The sequence below is a fragment of the Odontesthes bonariensis genome, chromosome 6, assembly GCF_027942865.1.
Source record: "Odontesthes bonariensis isolate fOdoBon6 chromosome 6, fOdoBon6.hap1, whole genome shotgun sequence".
NCBI lineage: Eukaryota > Metazoa > Chordata > Actinopteri > Atheriniformes > Atherinopsidae > Odontesthes > Odontesthes bonariensis.
The window spans coordinates 3,978,677-3,998,847 of record NC_134511.1 but is presented as its reverse complement, the minus strand read 5'-3'; the positions used below and the strand labels follow the sequence as shown (position 1 = coordinate 3,998,847).

General features: G+C 38.6%; 1 protein-coding gene across 2 annotated transcripts; it reads left to right on the top strand.

Moving 5' to 3' along the window:
• The first annotated feature begins 1,672 nt into the window (after positions 1 to 1,672).
• traf2a (Tnf receptor-associated factor 2a) lies at positions 1,673 to 17,383 on the top strand. 2 transcript variants are annotated; one of them, XM_075467117.1, is made up of 10 exons: positions 1,673 to 2,085; positions 3,515 to 3,593; positions 6,836 to 6,934; positions 8,612 to 8,773; positions 10,041 to 10,115; positions 10,233 to 10,307; positions 12,120 to 12,602; positions 13,494 to 13,671; positions 13,758 to 13,906; positions 15,660 to 17,383. In XM_075467117.1, the coding sequence occupies exons 1-10, from the start codon at positions 1,898 to 1,900 to the stop codon at positions 15,876 to 15,878; spliced, it is 1,707 nt and encodes a 568-aa protein (XP_075323232.1). In that variant the 5' UTR covers positions 1,673 to 1,897; the 3' UTR covers positions 15,879 to 17,383. The 2 variants fall into 2 exon arrangements, with proteins under 2 accessions (XP_075323232.1, XP_075323233.1); XM_075467118.1 differs by lacking the exon at positions 10,233 to 10,307.
• Positions 17,384 to 20,171: the final 2,788 nt, after the last annotated feature.

Below are 20,171 nucleotides of genomic sequence, written 5' to 3'. Positions count from 1 at the left end.
GGAGTGGGGATCTGTGAACATGCATAACATGAGAGGATCTACTGTAAGTTTCAGCTCTGAAATGGTCTCCGTCATGGTGTTTCCACTGAAAAAAGTGACTTTTTGGTGAAGTAAACTCTATTAGAGTCACTGTCATAATATAATTTCTACCTTGTATTTTTAAGATTCAGTAAGAACTCGAGCTTCTTAAGTAAAATGAAACATTTTATTAACGTAATACATGAATTATGGGGGAAGAGTAAGTTTTACTTTGGTTTCCCCATACAGTTTAAATGTTTAATAGTTGTATGTACATAAACCTAGAAATACTACACAAACTTTACTCTGAAAGTGTATCGTTAAAATCTAGTAAGTTACTTCATAACAGCAAATACTACAGCTATATAAAATGTATACAACATGCTTGACATACATTGTCTTAGATTTACTCATCTATTTATAATTTTTTTATTGTGATTAATCTATGAATTTTAAAATATATATATATCTTTTAATTATTATTATTATTTTTAGTTCATGGGGATGGGATTCTGTTCTGAATGTTCCTGTATGTCTGTGTTCTATTGTGAAAAAATCTTAATAAACAAAGTTTTAAAAAAAAGAAATTTACTTTAATAAAATTCACTTAAAATTTTGAGTAAAATTGTGTTCCTGCCTATGAAAAACAATTAGACTTTCCTTAATTTGTTTAAATAAATATAACTTAAAACTTAGTAATTAAGTAAATGTTACTTAATATCTTCAAAGCTGTTATGTTTTATGGTCAGTAAAAATGTACTTGATATTGCAGCATTCAATATTACTTAAATCATTTGAGTGCAAATACTTACAAAGGGTTTTTTAAGTAAATCTTCTGAGTTGTTTTTTTCAGTGTAACACAGTGAAAGATGCTACTATCCTCAAGCTTTTCTTTCTTTTTCTTTAATCAGCTGTTTCAGTTCGATCTGCAAGAGATCAGCGATGAGCCAGAGGTTTGAAAACTGCGATGATGACACGAACACGTGAACTTTTTCTGTCAGCTGTGAGTTTGTTCTACAAGGAGACGTCACGGGAGAATGTAGCAAGCAAATAATGGACATGAAAACCTTTTTTACTTTGATTTATTAGGGAAAAAACATTTCTCGGGTTCATTTGTATGGAAAAAAAGAACTGTGGAGCCATAAAAGCGACTAAAGGCAGGTTTTTTGTAATGATTTAGTTTCTACTGGAATTCTTCATATCAAATCAAATTTATTTGTATAGCACATTTCATGTACAAAACAATTCAAAGTGCTTCACATAAAATAAAAGCATTGCAGCAGGGAGTGTAAGAAGCATCAAAAATACATAAAAGAATATAAAGAGAAACAAATAAAGTAATTTAAATGAATTTAAAAACCAGCAACAGTCCAGATAAGTTCAAAGATATCGTGCAGATTTCATGCATAGACACATGAGAACAGAAATATTTTTAACCTGGATTTAAAAATGTCTCCATTTGGTGAAAGTTTAATCTCCACTGGCAGTTTGTTCCACTTGTTTGCAGCTTAACAGCTAAATGCTGCTAAATTATGGACCCAGGCTCCAGGTTTTCCCCCTCCCTTTCCGGGTACACTTGAACACAAAAAAGTCTTTTATTTTGAAGACAAAGGGCCGGCACTTCCGGTATCCCCGCCGCGTTTCGTGGTCCTGTCGCTGTTGTCCGCCGCGCCGCAGCTTCCTGATGCTGCTCCTCCGTAGCACAGCATCCTCAGCTGTCACGTGAAAAAACACAAGCAGGTATACATTTATTCAATAAACCTGTGAGAGAGCAATGATGAAAACTACACCCGGCGGCTGTTGCTTATCTTGAACACACCCCGCTGAGTTCCCCCCCCCCTCCCCATCCAACCCACCCCGGTACTGTTCAAGGGGAATAATGGCTGCACAGGAGCCGTCTCCACCATCTTCCCTGGAAGGCAACAAGCCGGGCTTCCCAAAGAAGATTCTGGGGGACAACTTGGAAGAAAAGCATCTGTGCAACTCGTGTCAGAAAATCCTGCGCAGGCCGCTGCAAGCCCAGTGCGGCCACCGCTTCTGCTCCTTCTGCTTCCACAAAACTGTGAGGTGAGTGCTGTCCTAGCTGCTACTGAGAGCTAGCTGCATTTAGGACTTTTAGCCCCAACTTCACCCACATATTTATATATTTTTATTCTTTTTTACATTCACACTGTCGCATGTAAGGCTGAAAAAAAAACGAGTAAAGTCGGAAAGACGAGCGGATCTGTCTCAGAGGGAATAAAAAGCTGGACTCCAATGATGGGTTCATCATGTCAGAGTCTAACACATGCCGAGGAGGCAAAGCCTTACATCTTAGAGTCTTAAATGTGAAAGTGTCATCAGGTCAGAAGGTGAGAATAAAAAGCTTTCTGTAGAAAACAGCTGGAAACGGGTCTGATGACCTCATCTGTCACTGAATAACGGGATCTGACAAGTGTTGGGTGGAAATAACAGAAAAAAACGACAATTAGGACTCATTTAGATTTTAAAAAAGCATTTATTATGAGATTGTACTGCAACAAATCCCAGTTTTTTAGGTTCCTTGTGGTGTGAGAGGGGAGGCTTGGTGGTGAGATCACCGATTTTTCTGTTTTTAAAGCGCGCATGCGCGGGATGGAGCCGCACTTATTTATTTCTTTTCTGCGTGAGTCATTAGTGGCTCGTGTGAATCTTTGTTTATAGAAAAGAAAGCAGGTGTTACAGAGTAAACTGCAGATCTGAAGCTGGTCCAGATCAGGGCCCCAGGCAGCCAGACCGGCCCCGAGCATTAAGGGTGAACATGGGAGGGCACCCAGGGAAGGTGTGGGGAGTTTGGAGGCTTAGTGACAACATGGCAACAAGATGAGCAGATAAAAAGCTTTTATTTTGTTAAAACACAAAGCTCTGGCCTCCTTAAGATGGATTCAAATCAAACAAAGTGTTCCTTAAAGGGAATTTCTCTCACAGAATCAACTAAATATGTTTTCTTTGCGTATATGCAAACATATATAACTTTATTTAGTCATAAAACGGTTCAGCATGTGCACAGCATCCATGCACTTTGCACTTGAAATGCAGATAAGATGATAATTCTTCCCAGAACAGCAGGTTAAAGTAGCTCTAACCCACCCATCTGTTTTCATTAGCTGGACTTCAGGCTCGGTTAGCATCTTTAGCCCCGTGCTAACACACTCATCCTTGGTTTCCCACCCTGAACTGACAGTTTGAAGCATGCATTCAGTGATATGTGTGTGTAATAACTTCCACTCTGTCTGTAGCTGTGACTCTTATGAGATTCTGACCAGATTAGAAGTTGAAATAGTTTGCAGATCAGCTGCTTTGCCACCTTTAAGCCAGCAGAGATGCTGATAAGATGAGTTTAAAATGAGCAGAAACTCTTTGGCTGCTGCAGCTTTTGACCCCGTGCTGAGTTCCAGAGTCCCGACATGAACCCAAACAGCAGTTTAATCACGTTGTTGATGGAATCGAGTATCTGTTTTCTTCTTTTCCGTCTCAGCTCTGGACCACAGAAGTGCGGCGCATGCATCAAAGAAGACCTGTTTGAGGAGCCCACCTCCATTCTCAAGCAAGGTGGTGTAAGTGCTTTTTTACTGAACCCCGCCTCCTCGTAGCCGCGTCACGCATCGCTTCGTGTTCCTCCATCTTTGTTTTGTTTTTAAACATATTTTTATTGCTTTTTCAAATTATACACGAAAAGCTTTGTACAGAAACATGAAAGCGCCTTATATTACACAGAACGTGGTGAACAAGCAAACAAACAACCGTACAGCAGCAAAACCCACACAGTGAAAGAAAAGAACAAAAACAAACAAAAAAACCCAGGAAAACCTGAAAAAAATCTATTCAAAACAGATTAATATTAAGTACATACAAGGACCAAAACAAAAAGAAACCATACAACGACATTAAAAGCTCAAATTTGTTCATCAATTCAAATTCAATTCAAAATTTATTTATATATCACATTAAAACAACCTCAGCTGACCAAAGTGCTTCACAATAGCAACTGCATCACATGTTAAGAGAGTCATCAATAAAATAGCGATTTAAAAAAAAAAAAAAATAAATAATAATAATAAAATAATGATAAATAAAATAGAATAACTTCATCAAAGATAAAAATAAAATTTGAGATAAAATTAGCAATAAAATAACAATAATATAACAATAAAAGTAGCAAGCCAAGGTAAACTCCATTTCATCCTTCAGTTAAAGGGATAAACAGATATCCAGGTGTTACTATGATGTTTAGTTGGTTTCATAACTCCAGTGTGGCTCCCTCTGGGAATGCCAGACCAGATAAGTCCATAGAGTCTGTGCACTCTCCATACCAATATAATCTAAAAATGGATTCCAAGTTTTATAAAATAACAGAGGTTTGTCTTTAAGCCAGCAGATCGTTGCTTCTAAGCCAGTGATACTCACTATTTTTTTCACAAGAGCCACATTGGCAGCAAAATCAAGGGAAGAGCCACTTTTACCACAACATGCTAAATTCCCCTTTTGCAAATATGCATTTCTACATATAAAACATCCCACAAAAAAAGAAACAACACAGCCAATACATTTTCAGTTAAGACCACATTTACCTTAATACTGGGATGAGCAGAAGCTGGCGTGCATGTGCTCGACTTCCTTTATGTTGTATTTGTAGTTTGTTGTTGTAATCATAGTGAGACATTCAGGATGAGCATGGTTTTTGTGCTGGTTTTTGCCCTTTTTTAATTAAAAACCGGCTAAAGGAGCTAGCGTGCGCTGCGGTCAGGTGTGAGGTGGTTTAAGCGGGCTGCGTTGCCAGGTTTAACAGTGTGCCCCCTTTAGGAAACACCATTAAGCCTTAATTAATACTTAATAAAAATACTTAATACTACAAAAACGCCAGCTTAATAAAAGTACTTAATACCTTGCAGTATTCGCTGTGTGTTATTTGAAAAAAATGTATTGTTATTGTTACCATATTGTTATAAGCTACTATGGGAGTGTGAGCCAGTGGGAATAAGTTCCCTTATACAACCACTGTGAAAGCTGAGGAGGTTTAGGACCTTTCTCCAGAAATCTTTGATAAAGGGGCATCACAGATGCAATGATAGTATGATCCCTCTGAGATCTTTTATTAGCATTTATTACAGTATTTGGAACGTGTGGGGTTAAATTTGTTCCTTCACTGGTGTTATCTGGAGTCTTTGGGTAATTTTGAATAGAAATTCCTTAACTTTGTTAGTGGACAAACAACCTGAGAGAGCTCAACCACACATCACCCCACTCACCATCTGAGATTGTTACCCCAAAGATCAGCCTCCCAGAGCAGTTTAAGATGCCCCATGCCCTCAGGTTCCTCCATCTTTAACCACAGGCACCCAGACTTTAAATGTTATCTGCATTCAGGGGGTCAAAAGATTATCTTGGTCTTATCTCCGGCTCTTCTCCATCTCCACTCAGCTGGAGGATAAAGATTAGGCAAATGAAGTCGGCTGAAGTGTGAGACAATGCTCGCCCTCTCTGTGGCCGGCAGCTGCTCAGAGCAGCCTGCAGTGTGACACAGGATGGTAACCAATAACAACCGCTCCGGTGGGGCAACCTGAAGTTAACTGAAGATCAGACAATTCAGATTAAACTTCTAAAGAAGCTTCTACCTCCCTGCCAGGACCTTTTTGTGGGTAAGATGTTGCCCCTGGAACTCTGTTTACCCCCTGTGTGCTGCACAGGAAATGAGAAAACTGCTCAGCCGTGCTTCATCTGAATTTCTCTTTTCATTAGCATCATTTTAAATTTTTTTTTAAATTTTATTTATTTATTTTTTCATTTATTATTATTAATTAGTAGTAGCATTTTGATTAGAATTTATATTATTATTGTTGTTGTTAATATACAATTATCGTAAATATTAATAGGTTTTTTAGCTACTTGACTAATTTGAATTTCCCCCATTGGGGGATTAATAAAGTATTTTTCTATTCTATTCATTAGCATCATTTAATTTTTTTTAAAATTATTTTTATTTTTTTATTTAATTTAATTTAATTTAATTTATTTATTTGGTCATTTATTATTATTATTAATTAGTGGTAGTATTTCTATTAGAATTGGTGTTGTTATTGTTGTTGTTAATATACAATCATTGTAAATATTTATAATCTTTTGAGCTACTTGACTTATTTGAATTTCCCCCATCGTGGGATGAATAAAATATTTTTCTTTTCTTTTCTATTCATTTGCATATTTTTTTAAATGATTTTTTAAATGATTATTTTTATTTTATTTTATTTTATTTTATTTATTTAGTCATTTATTATTATTATTATTATTAGTTAGTAGTAGTATATTTATTAGAATTTGTATTATTATTGTTGTTGTTAATATACAATCATTGTAAATATTAATTATTTTTTCAGCTACTTGACTAATTTGAATTTCCCCCATTGGGGGATGAATAAAGTATTTTTCTATTTTATTCATTAGCATCACGAGCAGTTTTATTATTATTGGCTAACTTAATTAAAATCTGAGTGTTTGCGGCTGTAAAAAGAAAAAAAAAGAATAAATCTCTGTTGACAGAGTGAGCCTCAGCACTGATGCTGCTCCACCAACAGCTGCTCTGTAATTCTTCCCCACGCTGACAATAGGTGGAGCAGCTACACCCCCGTTTTTTACTCCACGCGCAGCAGAAATTTGAGCCGGGGGAGGAAAGTGAGCTCCGACCGTCCCGAGCTTCAGTAAAACGATGCGGAGCGCTCGTAACCCGAGCCGTCAGACTGCAGCCGAACACAAACACACTGACAGCAGAAAGCACTGACAGCAGCCCTGTTTTCCCATCCAGGCGTTCCCTGACAACGCAGCCCGGAGGGAGGTGGAGGCCTTGGCAGCCGTCTGTCCAAATGAAGGCTGCACGTGGACGGGAACGGTCAAAGAATTTGAGGTAAATACGTCCATTTATCCCTGATTCCATAATAACAGCGACCCTGAAAAAGTAAAAACAAGCACATCCAGAACTGAGTAAATCTACATCATCACAGTTATTTCTCATCAAGTTAGAAAAACAACAAGTCTTTGAATGTGTTTTGGTCGTTTTAAGACACCGAGAAGTGGTGTTTCATTTCATGGACAATGAAACTTTTATTCCAGCTGCACACAGTTTGAGCCCCAGATTCTTTTCTCTCGTCATCTTTGAAACACATTTAAAGATTAGGAGGTTAGATCTTTCAACACTTTGGGATGTTATTGTTCCTTCTCAACACAAAAACATCTTGTTTTGAGTCATATTTCACATGAAACAAGCTTTTTTTTTAATTTGAAGAGGTTTTTAAGCTAATTTCAAGATCACTTTTATCTCAAAAGTCCTAAATATCACATCTTATTTCAAGATATCTCGACAAGCCAATTTTCACTAGTTCCATTGGCAGATTTATTTTGCTTATTTCAAGCAAAAAACGTCTTTTATTTGTTTTTTTTTAACTTATTTTTGGAGGGGCATTTTTTTTCCAGTGCAAAGTGCTTTACAGCTACATAAAATCACAAATAAAATCATTAAAAAACATAAAAATAATCCTTAATTAATGAAATTAAAAGCAAAGAGTGCAGATAAAACACTTTCAGGTGTCATATTCACAGCTAAACAGATGTTTTCAGCCTGGATTTAAACATTTATTCTCTGAGCGACAGGTCACAAGGTTCCCTCTGGACCAGGTGGACAAAAGCTTTTTAGTGTCCTCACTGAATATAATACCGGGAAAAGGTTTCCCACAGCTGTCTGTGCAGTTCTATCAGCTATTAATGATGCATCTTGGTGCAGAGCCGTTTTAAAGTCTGCTGTCTGAGGGATCGGAGACCATTGATTTTACACAGCATGATAGTGTAAAATCTATCATTGATTTCTTCTATTGATTTTATCCGCTTCAGAAGGAGGAAAAATGCTTTTTTGGGAGACGAAACATGAAATATCTTCGGATCGCTCTGCCTGCACTGAAATGAAAGTTTAAAAAAGGCATAAATCATTAATGAAATCAATTTCCTCTGCATTCTGAAATGCACTCATATTGGGTTTCTTTTCAAAGCTGCTTTTAGATTTAAAACATGTTTAACTGTTTCTTGAAAAATATCAGCGAAGGCACCAACATGGCCTTGTAGCGCTTTGTAGCATCACTTCAATCTCAATTACCTGTACAGTCATGAGATTATTATACAATTAACACATTTTTAAGGCTCGAATAGCTCTAATTTTAGTGTCTATGCAGGTGTATTGTCCCACAGAATCCTTCTTGAGTGATTTATTCCACAGAAATCCACTCTAATCCGTATAGTTTCTGTACATCTGTGTTTCTGTAAACCCTAACGCTGCCCTTCTGTATTGAGATATACATTTTATTATTGCATATTGCAGAAAAAAAAACATATTGCAAAGTCAGTGCTGCCACAAAGATGGACACTCGTGAACAATTGAGATGTTCACTGCCAGTCTGCACTCATCTCAGGTCACATCCTCCTCAACACGGCCAGAAAAACTCCGATAAATGATGATAAATCAGTGAATCTGCTGAGCTCTGCTGCATTTTGTTCATCAAACGTTCACCACGTTGTTTTTGTCGGTCTCTGGCAGGCGAGCCACGAGGGAAACTGTGACTTCATGATCATCATGTGTCCCTCCTGCAAAGAGCTGATGAGAGCCAACGAACAGGAACGCCACAACGAGAGGGAATGTCCGGAGAGGACGCTGAACTGCAAATACTGCAAAGAACCCTTCTTGTTAAAGAACATCAAGGTCAGTGTCCTCTCCAGAGGCGGGTAGAGCAGCCAAAAACTGTACTCAAGTAAAAGTACTGTTACTTTAGAATAATATGACTCAAGTAAAAGTAAAAAGTAGTCATCCAAATAATTACTTGAGTAAGAGTAAAAAAGTTTTCGGTGAAAAAACTAAGTACTGAGTAACTGTTGAGTAACATCTGATTTATTTGTTAACACAAGCATTCAATCAGACAGACAAAAGTACTAAATAATCATCTTTAGGCAAATTAGAAGTCTGTTGAATGCATCACATTCACACAGTTACAGCAAACACCACGAAGCATGGAGTAATAAAATAAAGATAAACTAGCAGGTAACATCACCGCTACAGGTGCTCTCTGTCTCTGTGTGAAGCTAACGGAGCTAACCGGCGCTACTTCCTGTTTTACTTGTTTCAACATAAAAGCACGTATTTCAAAATAAATTTAAAAAAAAACTTGAATTGTCTTCTCAGCGTAGTAGTTCCAGTCTAAAATATCACTTAAAGGCAAAACACACAACTGATAGCAGCAAGTCATTCAAGGAAACAGACAGTGGAGCGAGGCTTCTACATAAAAACTACAGAAAGATGCTGATGTTAAAAGTGTGTTTGCACAACAAATGTTATGGCACTTTCATTCATATGGCAGCACATTTAAAATAAAACTAAATGCTAAAAGCTATACACTACTTTTGAATTCATGTTTGGATTTTGCGTACAAATGCGATTAATCGCGATTAATCGGGAAAATCATGCGATTAATTAGATTAATAATTTTAATCATTGCCCAGCCCTACTTATTTATGATTTAATTAATCACTGTTTTGTATAATGTGACCTCCTGGCATTGTATTGTATTATATTAATGTTCTGTGTTTTCACTAACTTTTCAACAAAGTTTGCTTTAAAAAAAATATTTAAAAAAAAAAATCGATACTCACGGCTGAAAAATCGATACTTTATCAGGAAACAAAATATCGATATATATCGCAGTATTGATGCGATATATATAAGTGATTAATTAGATTAAAAAGTTGAATCGTCGTCCAGCCCTAGTTTACATAATTTCACTTTAAAAAAGGGTCAAATTTCAAATCCAGTAACTGTGGCAACAGACCTAAACACACATAAAACAAGAGAAAAAGAGTTGCTGGGAGCCAGAGCATAAAACTGTTGTGATGGTGGATGATTCATAGCATTAAACCTTCATGTTTTTCTGACTGCGAAGGAGTTTTTAACCTTTAGGTAACGATTGTTGTTTCAGGCTCACGATGAAATCTGTCCGAAGTACCCGATGATCTGCGAAGGCTGCGCAAAGAAAAAGATCCCCAGAGAAAAGGTACCCCGGATGCTCATTAGCATGGTTAGCTTGACGTCATTCAGCATGTAGCTAGGGATCAAATTCCTCAACACACTCGATACATCATTGGCTTCTTTCATTTGTTTTGTTTTGCAGTATGTGGACCATATTAAGTTCTGCAGTAAATTTAAAACACCATGCAGGTTTCATGTTGTTGGCTGCGATACATCTGTAAGTAGAGATCTTTGTGTGTATCCCTGCCTAATGTCATGACTGCTTGATTGTGTGATAACTTATAGCTAAAGTGAACAGAGCTTCCATGTGAAAACATACATCAGGGACAGTGTCAGACTTCTGTTTGAATGTAAAAGATAAAGGAGAAGATCTTTTTGAGGACATCGTCGAAGCAGAGTTTGTTGCTTCTTAAGAAGAAAACCAAACCACACATTCACAGAGCGAATAGAAAGAATTAACTTGGTTTATTACTGGTAACACAGGAGTTAGGTATGTTCAGGCTGATTATCAGTGGAGTGTAATCCTCTTTATTACTTTATTACATGTAACTAGTTTCTATTTAACTTACTTTAAACCTTCCGAAACGATGTCTTATTGAAGCAGTTTGAGTTCACTTTGATATGAAGGTATTTTGTCTGTTTTTCGGTCTCTTATTTAAACAATAAAACAGTTTGTATAGTGTATATATATCCATAGTTATCTCTATAATTAGTTGCTTTTACTATTTTCCTCTTCTGTGGCAGTGTTGCAAACATTAAAGGGACAGTTCGCCTCTTTAAACATGAAGCTGTATGACATCCCATATTAGTAATATCATTTATGAACATCTTCTTACCCCCTGCTGCGTCCTGTGAGCAGAGTTCCAGCCTCGTTTTGGTGTTGATGAAGGTAGTCCGGCTAGTTGGCTGGGGTTTAAAAAATAAAGCATCTTGCTTCTCAAAACAATATGCGTTCAAAAGAGTAATACATTTGCATCACCAAATCGTTCTCCAGGAAAAAGTCAGACCTCACAATCTCTTGGCACTATTTTCTCTCCCTTCGTATCACTGCCTGCTGCCGCCTGCCGACAGCCGCGCCTGTTACGGTGTTTGCTGCTCGGTCTGCACGGTCTACACAGCAAGCAGTGAAACAAATTTAATTTATTATTTACTAAATTATGTATTGTTTATTTATTATTTATTTATTATTTCATAATTTGTATAATTTAATAAATATTATTAAATTATTATTTAATAATAATAAAATAATAATTATATTTATCATGATGATATTTTATTATAATGAATATATTTTAAAATAATATATTTTAATGTATTAAAATAATATAGTATTTGATCAAATATTATAAAATATATTTTTATAAAATGTAAAAAATATATAATATTTGATAAAATATATTTTAAAATAATATATTTTAATATATTAAAATAATATAATATTTTATAAAATATTATAAAAATATAATATGTTTATAAAATATATTTTATACATGCGCTAGCCGGAGAGAAAATAGCGCCAACGATTGTGAGGTCTGGCTTTTTCCTGGAGAACGACTTTGTGATGCAAATGTATTACTCTGTTGAACGCATATTGTTTTGAGAAGCAAAACGCTTTATTTTTTTAAACCCCAGCCAACTAGCCGGACTACCTTCATCAACACCAAAACGAGGCTGGAACTCTGCTCACAGGACGCAGCAGGGGGTAAGAAGATGTTCATAAATGATGTTGCTAACATGGGATGTCATACAGCTTCATGTCAAAAGAGGCGAACTATCCCTTTAACTTACTATAAACCTTCCAAAACGATGTCTTATCGAAGCAGTTTGAGTTCACTTTGATATGAAGGTATTTCGTCTGTTTTTCGGTCTCATATTTAAACAATAAAACACTTTGTATGGTGTATATATCCACAGTTATCTCTATAATTAGTTGCTTCTGTGACAGTGTTGCAAACATGAAGAAGAACTCAGGGTGAGAGCTGTTGTCGTCTCAATGCGTCTCTGCTTGTATCTGTCTCTGACTCCTAAGGTGGAGAAGGAGAAGATCCAGGAGCACGAGCGGCTGTGTTCGTACGAGCACCTGAACCTGCTGCTGCACTTCATCATGGGCATCAAGGTGAGTCTGGAGAGCCTGCAGCCCCAGAGCCTGGAGGTGGCCAGCCAGCGGCTGCAGGAGCTCCACCAGTGCCTCAGGGAGCTGGAGCTGAAGATGAGCCGGCTGGGCGGCGTCGCCACGGCCCCCCTGCAGGGTGCGTGCGCGCCGACCCTCGCCACCTCCTTCACGCCGCTGCCCAGCGCCGCGGGCGCCGCCCTGGAGCTGCAGCTGCAGAGCGAGAAGACCAAGGTGGCCGAGCTGAGCCGGCGCTGCCAGGAGCTGGAGCTGAAAGTCGGCACCTTCGAGAACATCGTCTGCGTCCTCAACCGGGAGATGGAGCGCTCCTGCACCACCATGGAGGCCTACAACCGCCAGCACCGCCTGGACCAGGACAAAATCGAGATTCTGAACAACAAGGTGACCCATGAAGGCGTCTAACTGGGAAAAATCTAAGTCTTAGCAAGTATATTGGTCTCATTTCTAGTCAAAATATCTCATTACACTTAATATAAGACACAACAACACAACAAGTACTATTTCAGCCAGATATAGGGACTTGTTTGAAGACAATACATCTGGAATATCTTGTTAAATGAATAAGTCTTGAAAACAAATTGTTTTGAGTTGGATTTCATATGAAACAAGCTTTTTTTTTTTTACATTTGAAGAGGTTTTTAAGCTAATTTCAAGATCACTTTTAACTCAAAAGTCCTAAATATCACATCTTATTTCAAGAAATCTTGACCGTGTTGAAAACCTGACAAAATACCGGCTATTTACAATTTTGTTCCCAACGAATTCGGCGCTGCTAAAGCTAGCCGCAGTGAGCAATGCACTTCCGGTTATTTTCACAAAATAAAATACCCGTTGCCTTTTATCATAGAGAAAGCCATTACCATACAATTGGTGCTTTTGTTTTGAAAACAGGAAGTGAACCTACCCTCGTTGTAGCTAGCTTGAAACTGCCGTTTTGACAGGAAATGACGATCGGCGACGTCACGTTACGTTGCATCTTGGGTAGTTTGAGTATGAGTAGTAACCTCATGATGCATACCCAACATTTAGGAGAATCTAGTATGCATCCGGGAACTTCTCGCTTACTCAAACTCGCATACTAACTCAAAAAGTTAGTATGAGTGGTAGGAGAAGTATGCGGTTTCGAACACAGCCATAGAAATCTGCATCCCTTTATCTTTTGCCCATTTCTCTTCTTCTCTTTCTAAACTGGGCCTCCATGGAGCTTTTGGTTTGGTTTTAGTGCCTCAGACGCAGCCTGAATAGTCTCGTTGGTGTGTTGCTGCGCCGCAGGTCCGTCAGCTGGAGAGGACGGTGAGTCTCAGAGACCTGTCCATCGTGGAGATGGAGGGCAAAATGAGGGATATGTCTGCAGCGACCTACGACGGCATCGTCATCTGGAAAATCGCAGATTTCACCAAAAAGAGGCAGGACGCTGTGGCCGGCCGTGCTCCTGCCATGTTCTCTCCTGGTAAGCATTTGGAACCATGATGGGACACTTCCTGCTCGGCGTAAACACGTCTTGTTACGCCTGATTGTTTGAACGATGTCTTCCAGCGTTTTATACCAGTAAATACGGCTACAAGATGTGCCTGCGGATCTACCTGAATGGCGACGGGACCGGCCGCGGTACCCACCTATCTCTGTTCTTTGTGGTGATGAGAGGACACAGCGACGCACTCCTCAAATGGCCTTTTAATCAGAAGGTAAAAGCTTTTATTTTATAATCAGGTTAGATAAAATGGGTCCATGGGCTGAGCAATTTTATCGATACTGCGACATATATCGACATTTTGTTTCCTGATATAGTATCGATTTTTCAGCTGCGAGTATCGATTTAAACATTTTTTTTTAAATTTTGATTTAAATGTTTTTTTTGTTTTTTTTTTTTAAATAATTCTTATAATATTTTTTAAGCAAATTTGATTGAAAAGTCAGACGTTACAATTAGTGAAAACACAGATCATGAATATAATACAATAGAATGCCAGGGGGTCACATTATACAAAACGGTGATAAATTAGATCATAAAACAGTAGGGCAGGGAAACGATAAAAAATTCTAATCTAATTAATCACATGATTTTCCCGATTAATCACGATTAATCGGACCGTGAGCCGGTGTGGCATTAAGCTGAATAAGCTTGGAGGTGGTTCCAAATTATGGATGTTATTTGTTATTTGTTATTTGCTATTTACGCTTCGGCACACACCCCGCACACCCCTGAGGGTCAACCTTTGTACAGGCAAAGCTGGCCCCATAGCAACCCGACCCGTACTGTACTGCATAGTGGAAACGAGGCTTAAAGGGACCCTCAGGGGTGGGCGGAGTGCGTGCCGAAGCGTCCCCAAGGGAACCGGTCCTGTGTGCTAGGTAGCTACCCCAAGCAGAAGGGTTACAAGAATGGTAATGGGTACCATGGGACCGGTACGCTTTGGTGGTAATGGAAACACTGAAACAAGCGAACCGTTCTGAACCGACCCGACCGGACTGCATAGTGGAAACGGGTCTTTAGACCTGTTTGGTCCCTGTGTGTATCGACCTTTTTCAGCTCCTCTCTCGCGTTTTATCGTTAACGCACGCTTGCGCTAAAGAGACCCAATAAAACCCAAAGGACTGGATTAAAGACCTCTCTGGATTATAACCCATTCCCAAGTTAAAGATGCTGTTGCTGCCTTTCTTTCATTGGAACGATCGGACCTGAACTGTCAGAAAGTAGCTGGTACAGCTCAGCAGAGACGGTTGAAATACATTCGACCTGCTCTTAACCTAAAGCATGTTAAGTTTCTGTTTATGATGGGGTTGAAGGATTTAAGCAGAGATGGGGACTCAAGTCACTGTGACTTGGACTCGAGTCGACTTGTTTTGATGACTTGTGACTTGACTTGACAAAAAAATAAAAGACTTGAGACTCGACTCGGACTTGGAAGTTAAAGACTCGGCACTTGACTTGACTTGAGACACGATGACTTGAATGACTTGAGTGTTAAGCATCTAGCATAACTTGGAACTTTGTTCGTCATTTGAAGATCCATTCTGACCAGTAAGTGCTTGTCAAATTAGCTAATATTATCCTGTTAGCCTAGTCGGTAGTTAGCTAACGTTAGCTTGATATGATACGGGGTGGACAGGTTGGACACATTGGCCAATGATGTTTACTGACAGTTACTTATATCTTTGTGTTTTCACTTTATTAAGATCAGATTCTGCAGGTAAAATTGCAATAATAAGGTGACTTTACTTGCCCAAGAAAAAATTACTTGAGACTTGCACATTTGTGACTTGGTCCCATCTCTGAATTTAAGGACTGCGTTGTTTTGGGAGCTTCAGAGATGGTGGTAGGTTTAACAAAAGAGATTCAGATCTCCTCACTGACAGCCAGCTGCAGCCTGGACCATCTGCCATCTTTAAAATCCAGTTTTTGTTTGTGTTGGGTCATCTCCTGACATCTGTGCCCAGGTTACCCTGATGCTGCTGGACCAGAACAACAGGGAGCACATAATCGATGCTTTCCGGCCGGACGTCTCCTCCTCGTCCTTCCAGAGGCCCGTCAGCGATATGAACATCGCCAGTGGCTGCCCGCTCTTCTGTCCACTTTCCAAGCTGGATTTAAAAAACTCCTACATACGCGACGACACCATCTTCATCAAGGCCATCGTAGACCTCACTGGGCTCTAGATGAACCTCGCGGGTGTGACTCCAACTTTGCCTTTAGTTGCTACTAACCTGTTTGATCAACCGGCCTTTGTACTGTATTATCAGAAACTGGCATTTCCCTCTGGGGTCTGTCATATTCTTTTGGATTTGGGATGAGTTGTTGGTGAGAATATGCAAAAGCTAGCAATTATATCCCAAAGTGACTGCAGAAATGAGCCGAGCCTACATGCTGTTATTTGGCTGGTGGTGTTGTTTCCCCACCTCATGGAGGATTGATTAAAAGCATTCCAAGAGTTCAGAAGAACATAATGCTTATGGTATAACTAACAACTATGACACTGTGTCTAATCTCCAGAGATCATGTTGTGGCTCTTTGTACCATTGATGAGACTCAAAGGCAGTTTTCTGCAGCTAGCAAAGAAAGCTACAACAGCTAGCAACGAAAGCTACAACAGCTAGCTAAATAACAGCTAGCTAAATAACGGCTAGCTAAATAACAGTTAGCTAAATAACAGCTAGCTAAATAACAGCTAGCCCCTGTTGTTGCAAGTTATGGTCCATAAAAATGGCAACTAGTTTACCGCTATCATTACCTTCACAACCCAAGTCATCTTAAATAAAGATTCATTTATTTTTTTTAATGTTTTGTCCACTTCAGAACTCATAGTCATAATCACCAGCAAACTATTGTTTCTTGCTGCACCCAGGGATGCAGTTACATCCGTGTAATTCTGGGCTTTGGCACCTTGCTCTGTCTGAATCTCATGCAGATCTGTGTTGAACTCCCAGCTGAAACAGTAAAACTGCAGTTGGTAAAAACAGAGAGAATCAGACATGAGATGCAGAAACAGTTTGCAAAGCTTTGGGGGAAAATCCAGATTCCAGATTCCAAGTCTTTCTGCGTTCATTACAATGAGTGATGGTGATATTAAGAAAAATCTTAAAGCGAGAACAAAGCAAACCTGATTTTTTTTCTTCAGGGTTCCTGTGTTTTATTTTGTGCTTTTAAACATTTAAAATCCAGGCATTAAAAAGTGAAATGAGAACCAGAAAAGCGAGCCCGTAGAGAAGGAGGTGAAGCAGCCTGTGCTCGTCGTTGTTTCTTTTTGTTGCTCATAACGAATGCTTTCCAGTAACAGGGTGACGCCCCTGCGGCCTTCAGAACATCGCTCAGCTTTGCACACAGTTGTAGTTTCACACTCGTTTACAGTTTCTCGGCATCTGTGCGTCCATCTCTGGTGTTTTTGTGTTCTTTGGTGATCATTCGTGGTGACGAACGTTGCTTGAATTCCATGAATTCTCAGTGCAGTATTTCAGTTGTTAATGTTTCCTTTTTGTACGTGTTTGTGAGCCTTTTGCTGTTCCATGTTTTTTTTTTTTTGCTGTTACTTTCATGTTGAACCTGTGGACTTTCAGTTTCCGAGCTGCTCGCCCAGGAAAATAGCAACAGCAGTCAAGCCAGTTTGCCCAAATGGAAATATGACATATTTTGTTAGAAATAAACATATATTTGATTACTGATAAAACCTGTAAATATCTTTTGATGGTAGACTTTTCTCACTGTTTGTTGGCAGTTGGGTGGAAGTGTTCAGTGGTGAGCTGGTGTGGTGCTGACAGACGATTCGGGGATCTACCTCCTGTTATATCAGGTTCATTCCTACACCTCTGCTAGTTACTGCTTCTACGGGACATCTGGGACACTTTGATTGATTTGTACACATCTAATGAAGATGCACACACTGTATTTTGGGCCTTATTCATGCATTTTTATCAGCTTGTAACCTCAAATACTGCCAAATACTGTGAGACATCTAGTGGCGTGATTTAAATCCCCCCTCCTGAAGCAGCATTTACCTGCATCTGTGCTGTCATAGCAACATGATGGTGCATGATGGCAGAGGGATGAACTGCTTATTCTATAAGCTATTAAATTCCTGCTGATAGATTGCTTTACACAGTAATTATTGTGGCCTTTCTGACACGCGCAGGATAACATACAGGAGCGTTTCTCCTCTAAAACACGACGTCCATATGAGGAAAAGGGTCTTAACGGGTCGTAAGACTCGTATTTAGGTATTAAAACTACTTTATTAGGTCTAGAAACAGCTCACAGTTTGAATAGAAATACATTTCTTCACAACATCTATTAAAAAATTATGCTGCAGGGTAACTTTGAGGGTCACATTTTACCCACAGGCTCCTGACCAGGTGTCCGCATGAGATGAGCCGGGCTTGAAATGACTTTAATGAGACGTTTTCAGTGCAATGCAGACACTGGAAAAAATGCCCCTCCAAAAATAAGTTAAAAAAAACAACAAATACAAGACTTTTTGCTTGAAATAAGCAAAAAAATCTGCCAATGGAACTAGTGAAAATCGGCTTGTCAAGATTTCTTGAAATAAGATGTGATATTTAGGACTTTTGAGATAATAGTGATCTTGAAATTAGCTTAAAAACCTCTTCAAATGTAAAAAAAAAAGCTTATTTTATGTGAAATATGACTCAAAACCATTTGTTTTCAAGACTTTTTCACTTAACAAGATATTCCAGATGTATTGTCTTCAAACAAGTCCCTATATCTGGCTGAAATACAACTTGTTAGGCAGTTGTGTCTTATATTAAGTGTAATGAGATATTTTGACTAGAAATGAGACAAATATACTTGGTAAGACTTAGATTTTTTCCAGTGGATGAAATACAAAAAGAATGTAAAGAAAAACCCCAGAAACAGATGCAAAATCGTGACAGAAATGGAAAACAAAATGAACAGATACAACAGAACAGATACAAAAGATACAAACTGTTACTGAGATGCTGAACGGCAGCAACTGGACGCTCAACCAAAGAGTGACACAAATACCCCTAAGCTCCGCAGGCGTTCTGAGCGACAGGAGGTGCTAATCGGAGAGGATTTAAACGTTGTGAGAACACGGTTCTGTTTCCATATTTGTGCTGCCTTTTTGCAAAGCTTCCATACGCAGATGTGCAGAGGCGGCAGGTGAGAGCCGAACGTCTAAGAATAGAAGCAGAGGTAAAAGAAAACGCTTGATGTCGTAATAATTCTGCTATATTTGGCTCTCCTCACAGCTTTGAACAGACCTACTTTTTACAGAAGAAGAAGAAGAAGTGCCTGGACCTTTTTTTTTATTCTTTCAGCCCGTTGACACAGTTGAAGCCTGGGATGTGTGCGGTGTATTCCTGACATGATGTGTGACGCGTTTCCTGCAGCCCGTGTCATTCATGTCATTAGATTCACGTCATTTAGTTTTTCTTTTGCATCCAAGAAACTCGTGAATGTTAAAAGTTTTACTGTATTTTATGAAACCTGATTAACTTCCAGCTTTTAGCATCACAATCCGAATGCAACTTTAAACCTGTCAGCAGGAAACGATGCATTTATCAAGCACTGGTTCATATCCCAGACCATTTCATTATGAGTGTGCATGTGGCACATGAGTGTGTGGGATCATTATGAAGGTGTGAAACTGCATTTATTGGGTAAAAACGTTCTATGTTGAGACTTTAGAAGCATTTATTGGGTAGAAACGTTCTATGTTGAGACTTTAGAAGCATTTATTGGGTAGAAACGTTCTATGTTGAGACTTTAGAAGCGTTTATTGGGTAGAAACGTTCTATGTTGAGAATTTAGAAGCATTTATTGGGTAGAAACGTTCTATGTTGAGACTTTAGAAGCGTTTATTGGGTAAAAATGTTCTATGTTGAGACTTTAGAAGCTTTTATTGGGTAGAAACGATCTATGTTGAGACTTTAGAAGCATTTATTGGGTAAAAATGTTCTATGTTGAGACTTTAGAAGCATTTATTGGGTAGAAATGTTCTATGTTGAGACTTTAGAAGTATTTATTGGGTAATAGCGTTCTATGTTGAGACTTTAGAAGCTTTTATTGGGTAAAAATGTTCTATGTTGAGACTTTAGAAGAATTTATTGGGTAGAAATGTTCTATGTTGAGATGTTAGAAGCGTTTATTGGGTAGAAACGTTCTATGTTGAGACTTTAGAAGCTTTTATTGGGTAGAAATGTTCTATGTTGAGATGTTAGAAGCATTTATTGGGTAGAAACGTTCTATGTTGAGACTTTAGAAGCTTTTATTGGGTAGAAATGATCTATGTTGAAACTTTAGAAGCATTTATTGGGTAGAAATGCTCTATGTTGAGACTTTAGAAGCATTTATTGGGTAATAGCGTTCTATGTTGAGACTTTAGAAGCTTTTATTGGGTAAAAATGTTCTAAGTTGAGACTTTAGAAGCATTTACTGGGTAGAAATATTCTATGTTGAGACTTTAGAAGCGTTTA

What these genes read in the sequence shown, in the direction of transcription:
- traf2a (XM_075467117.1), top strand. Translation starts at nt 1,898, where the DNA reads ATGGCTGCACAGGAGCCGTCTCCACCATCTTCCCTGGAAGGCAACAAG. An exon ending in CCATTCTCAAGCAAGGTGGT is followed by an intron (nt 3,594 to 6,835) that starts GTAAGTGCTTTT and finishes TTTCCCATCCAG; the next exon opens with GCGTTCCCTGACAACGCAGC. An exon ending in TCCTGCCATGTTCTCTCCTG is followed by an intron (nt 13,672 to 13,757) that starts GTAAGCATTTGG and finishes GATGTCTTCCAG; the next exon opens with CGTTTTATACCAGTAAATAC.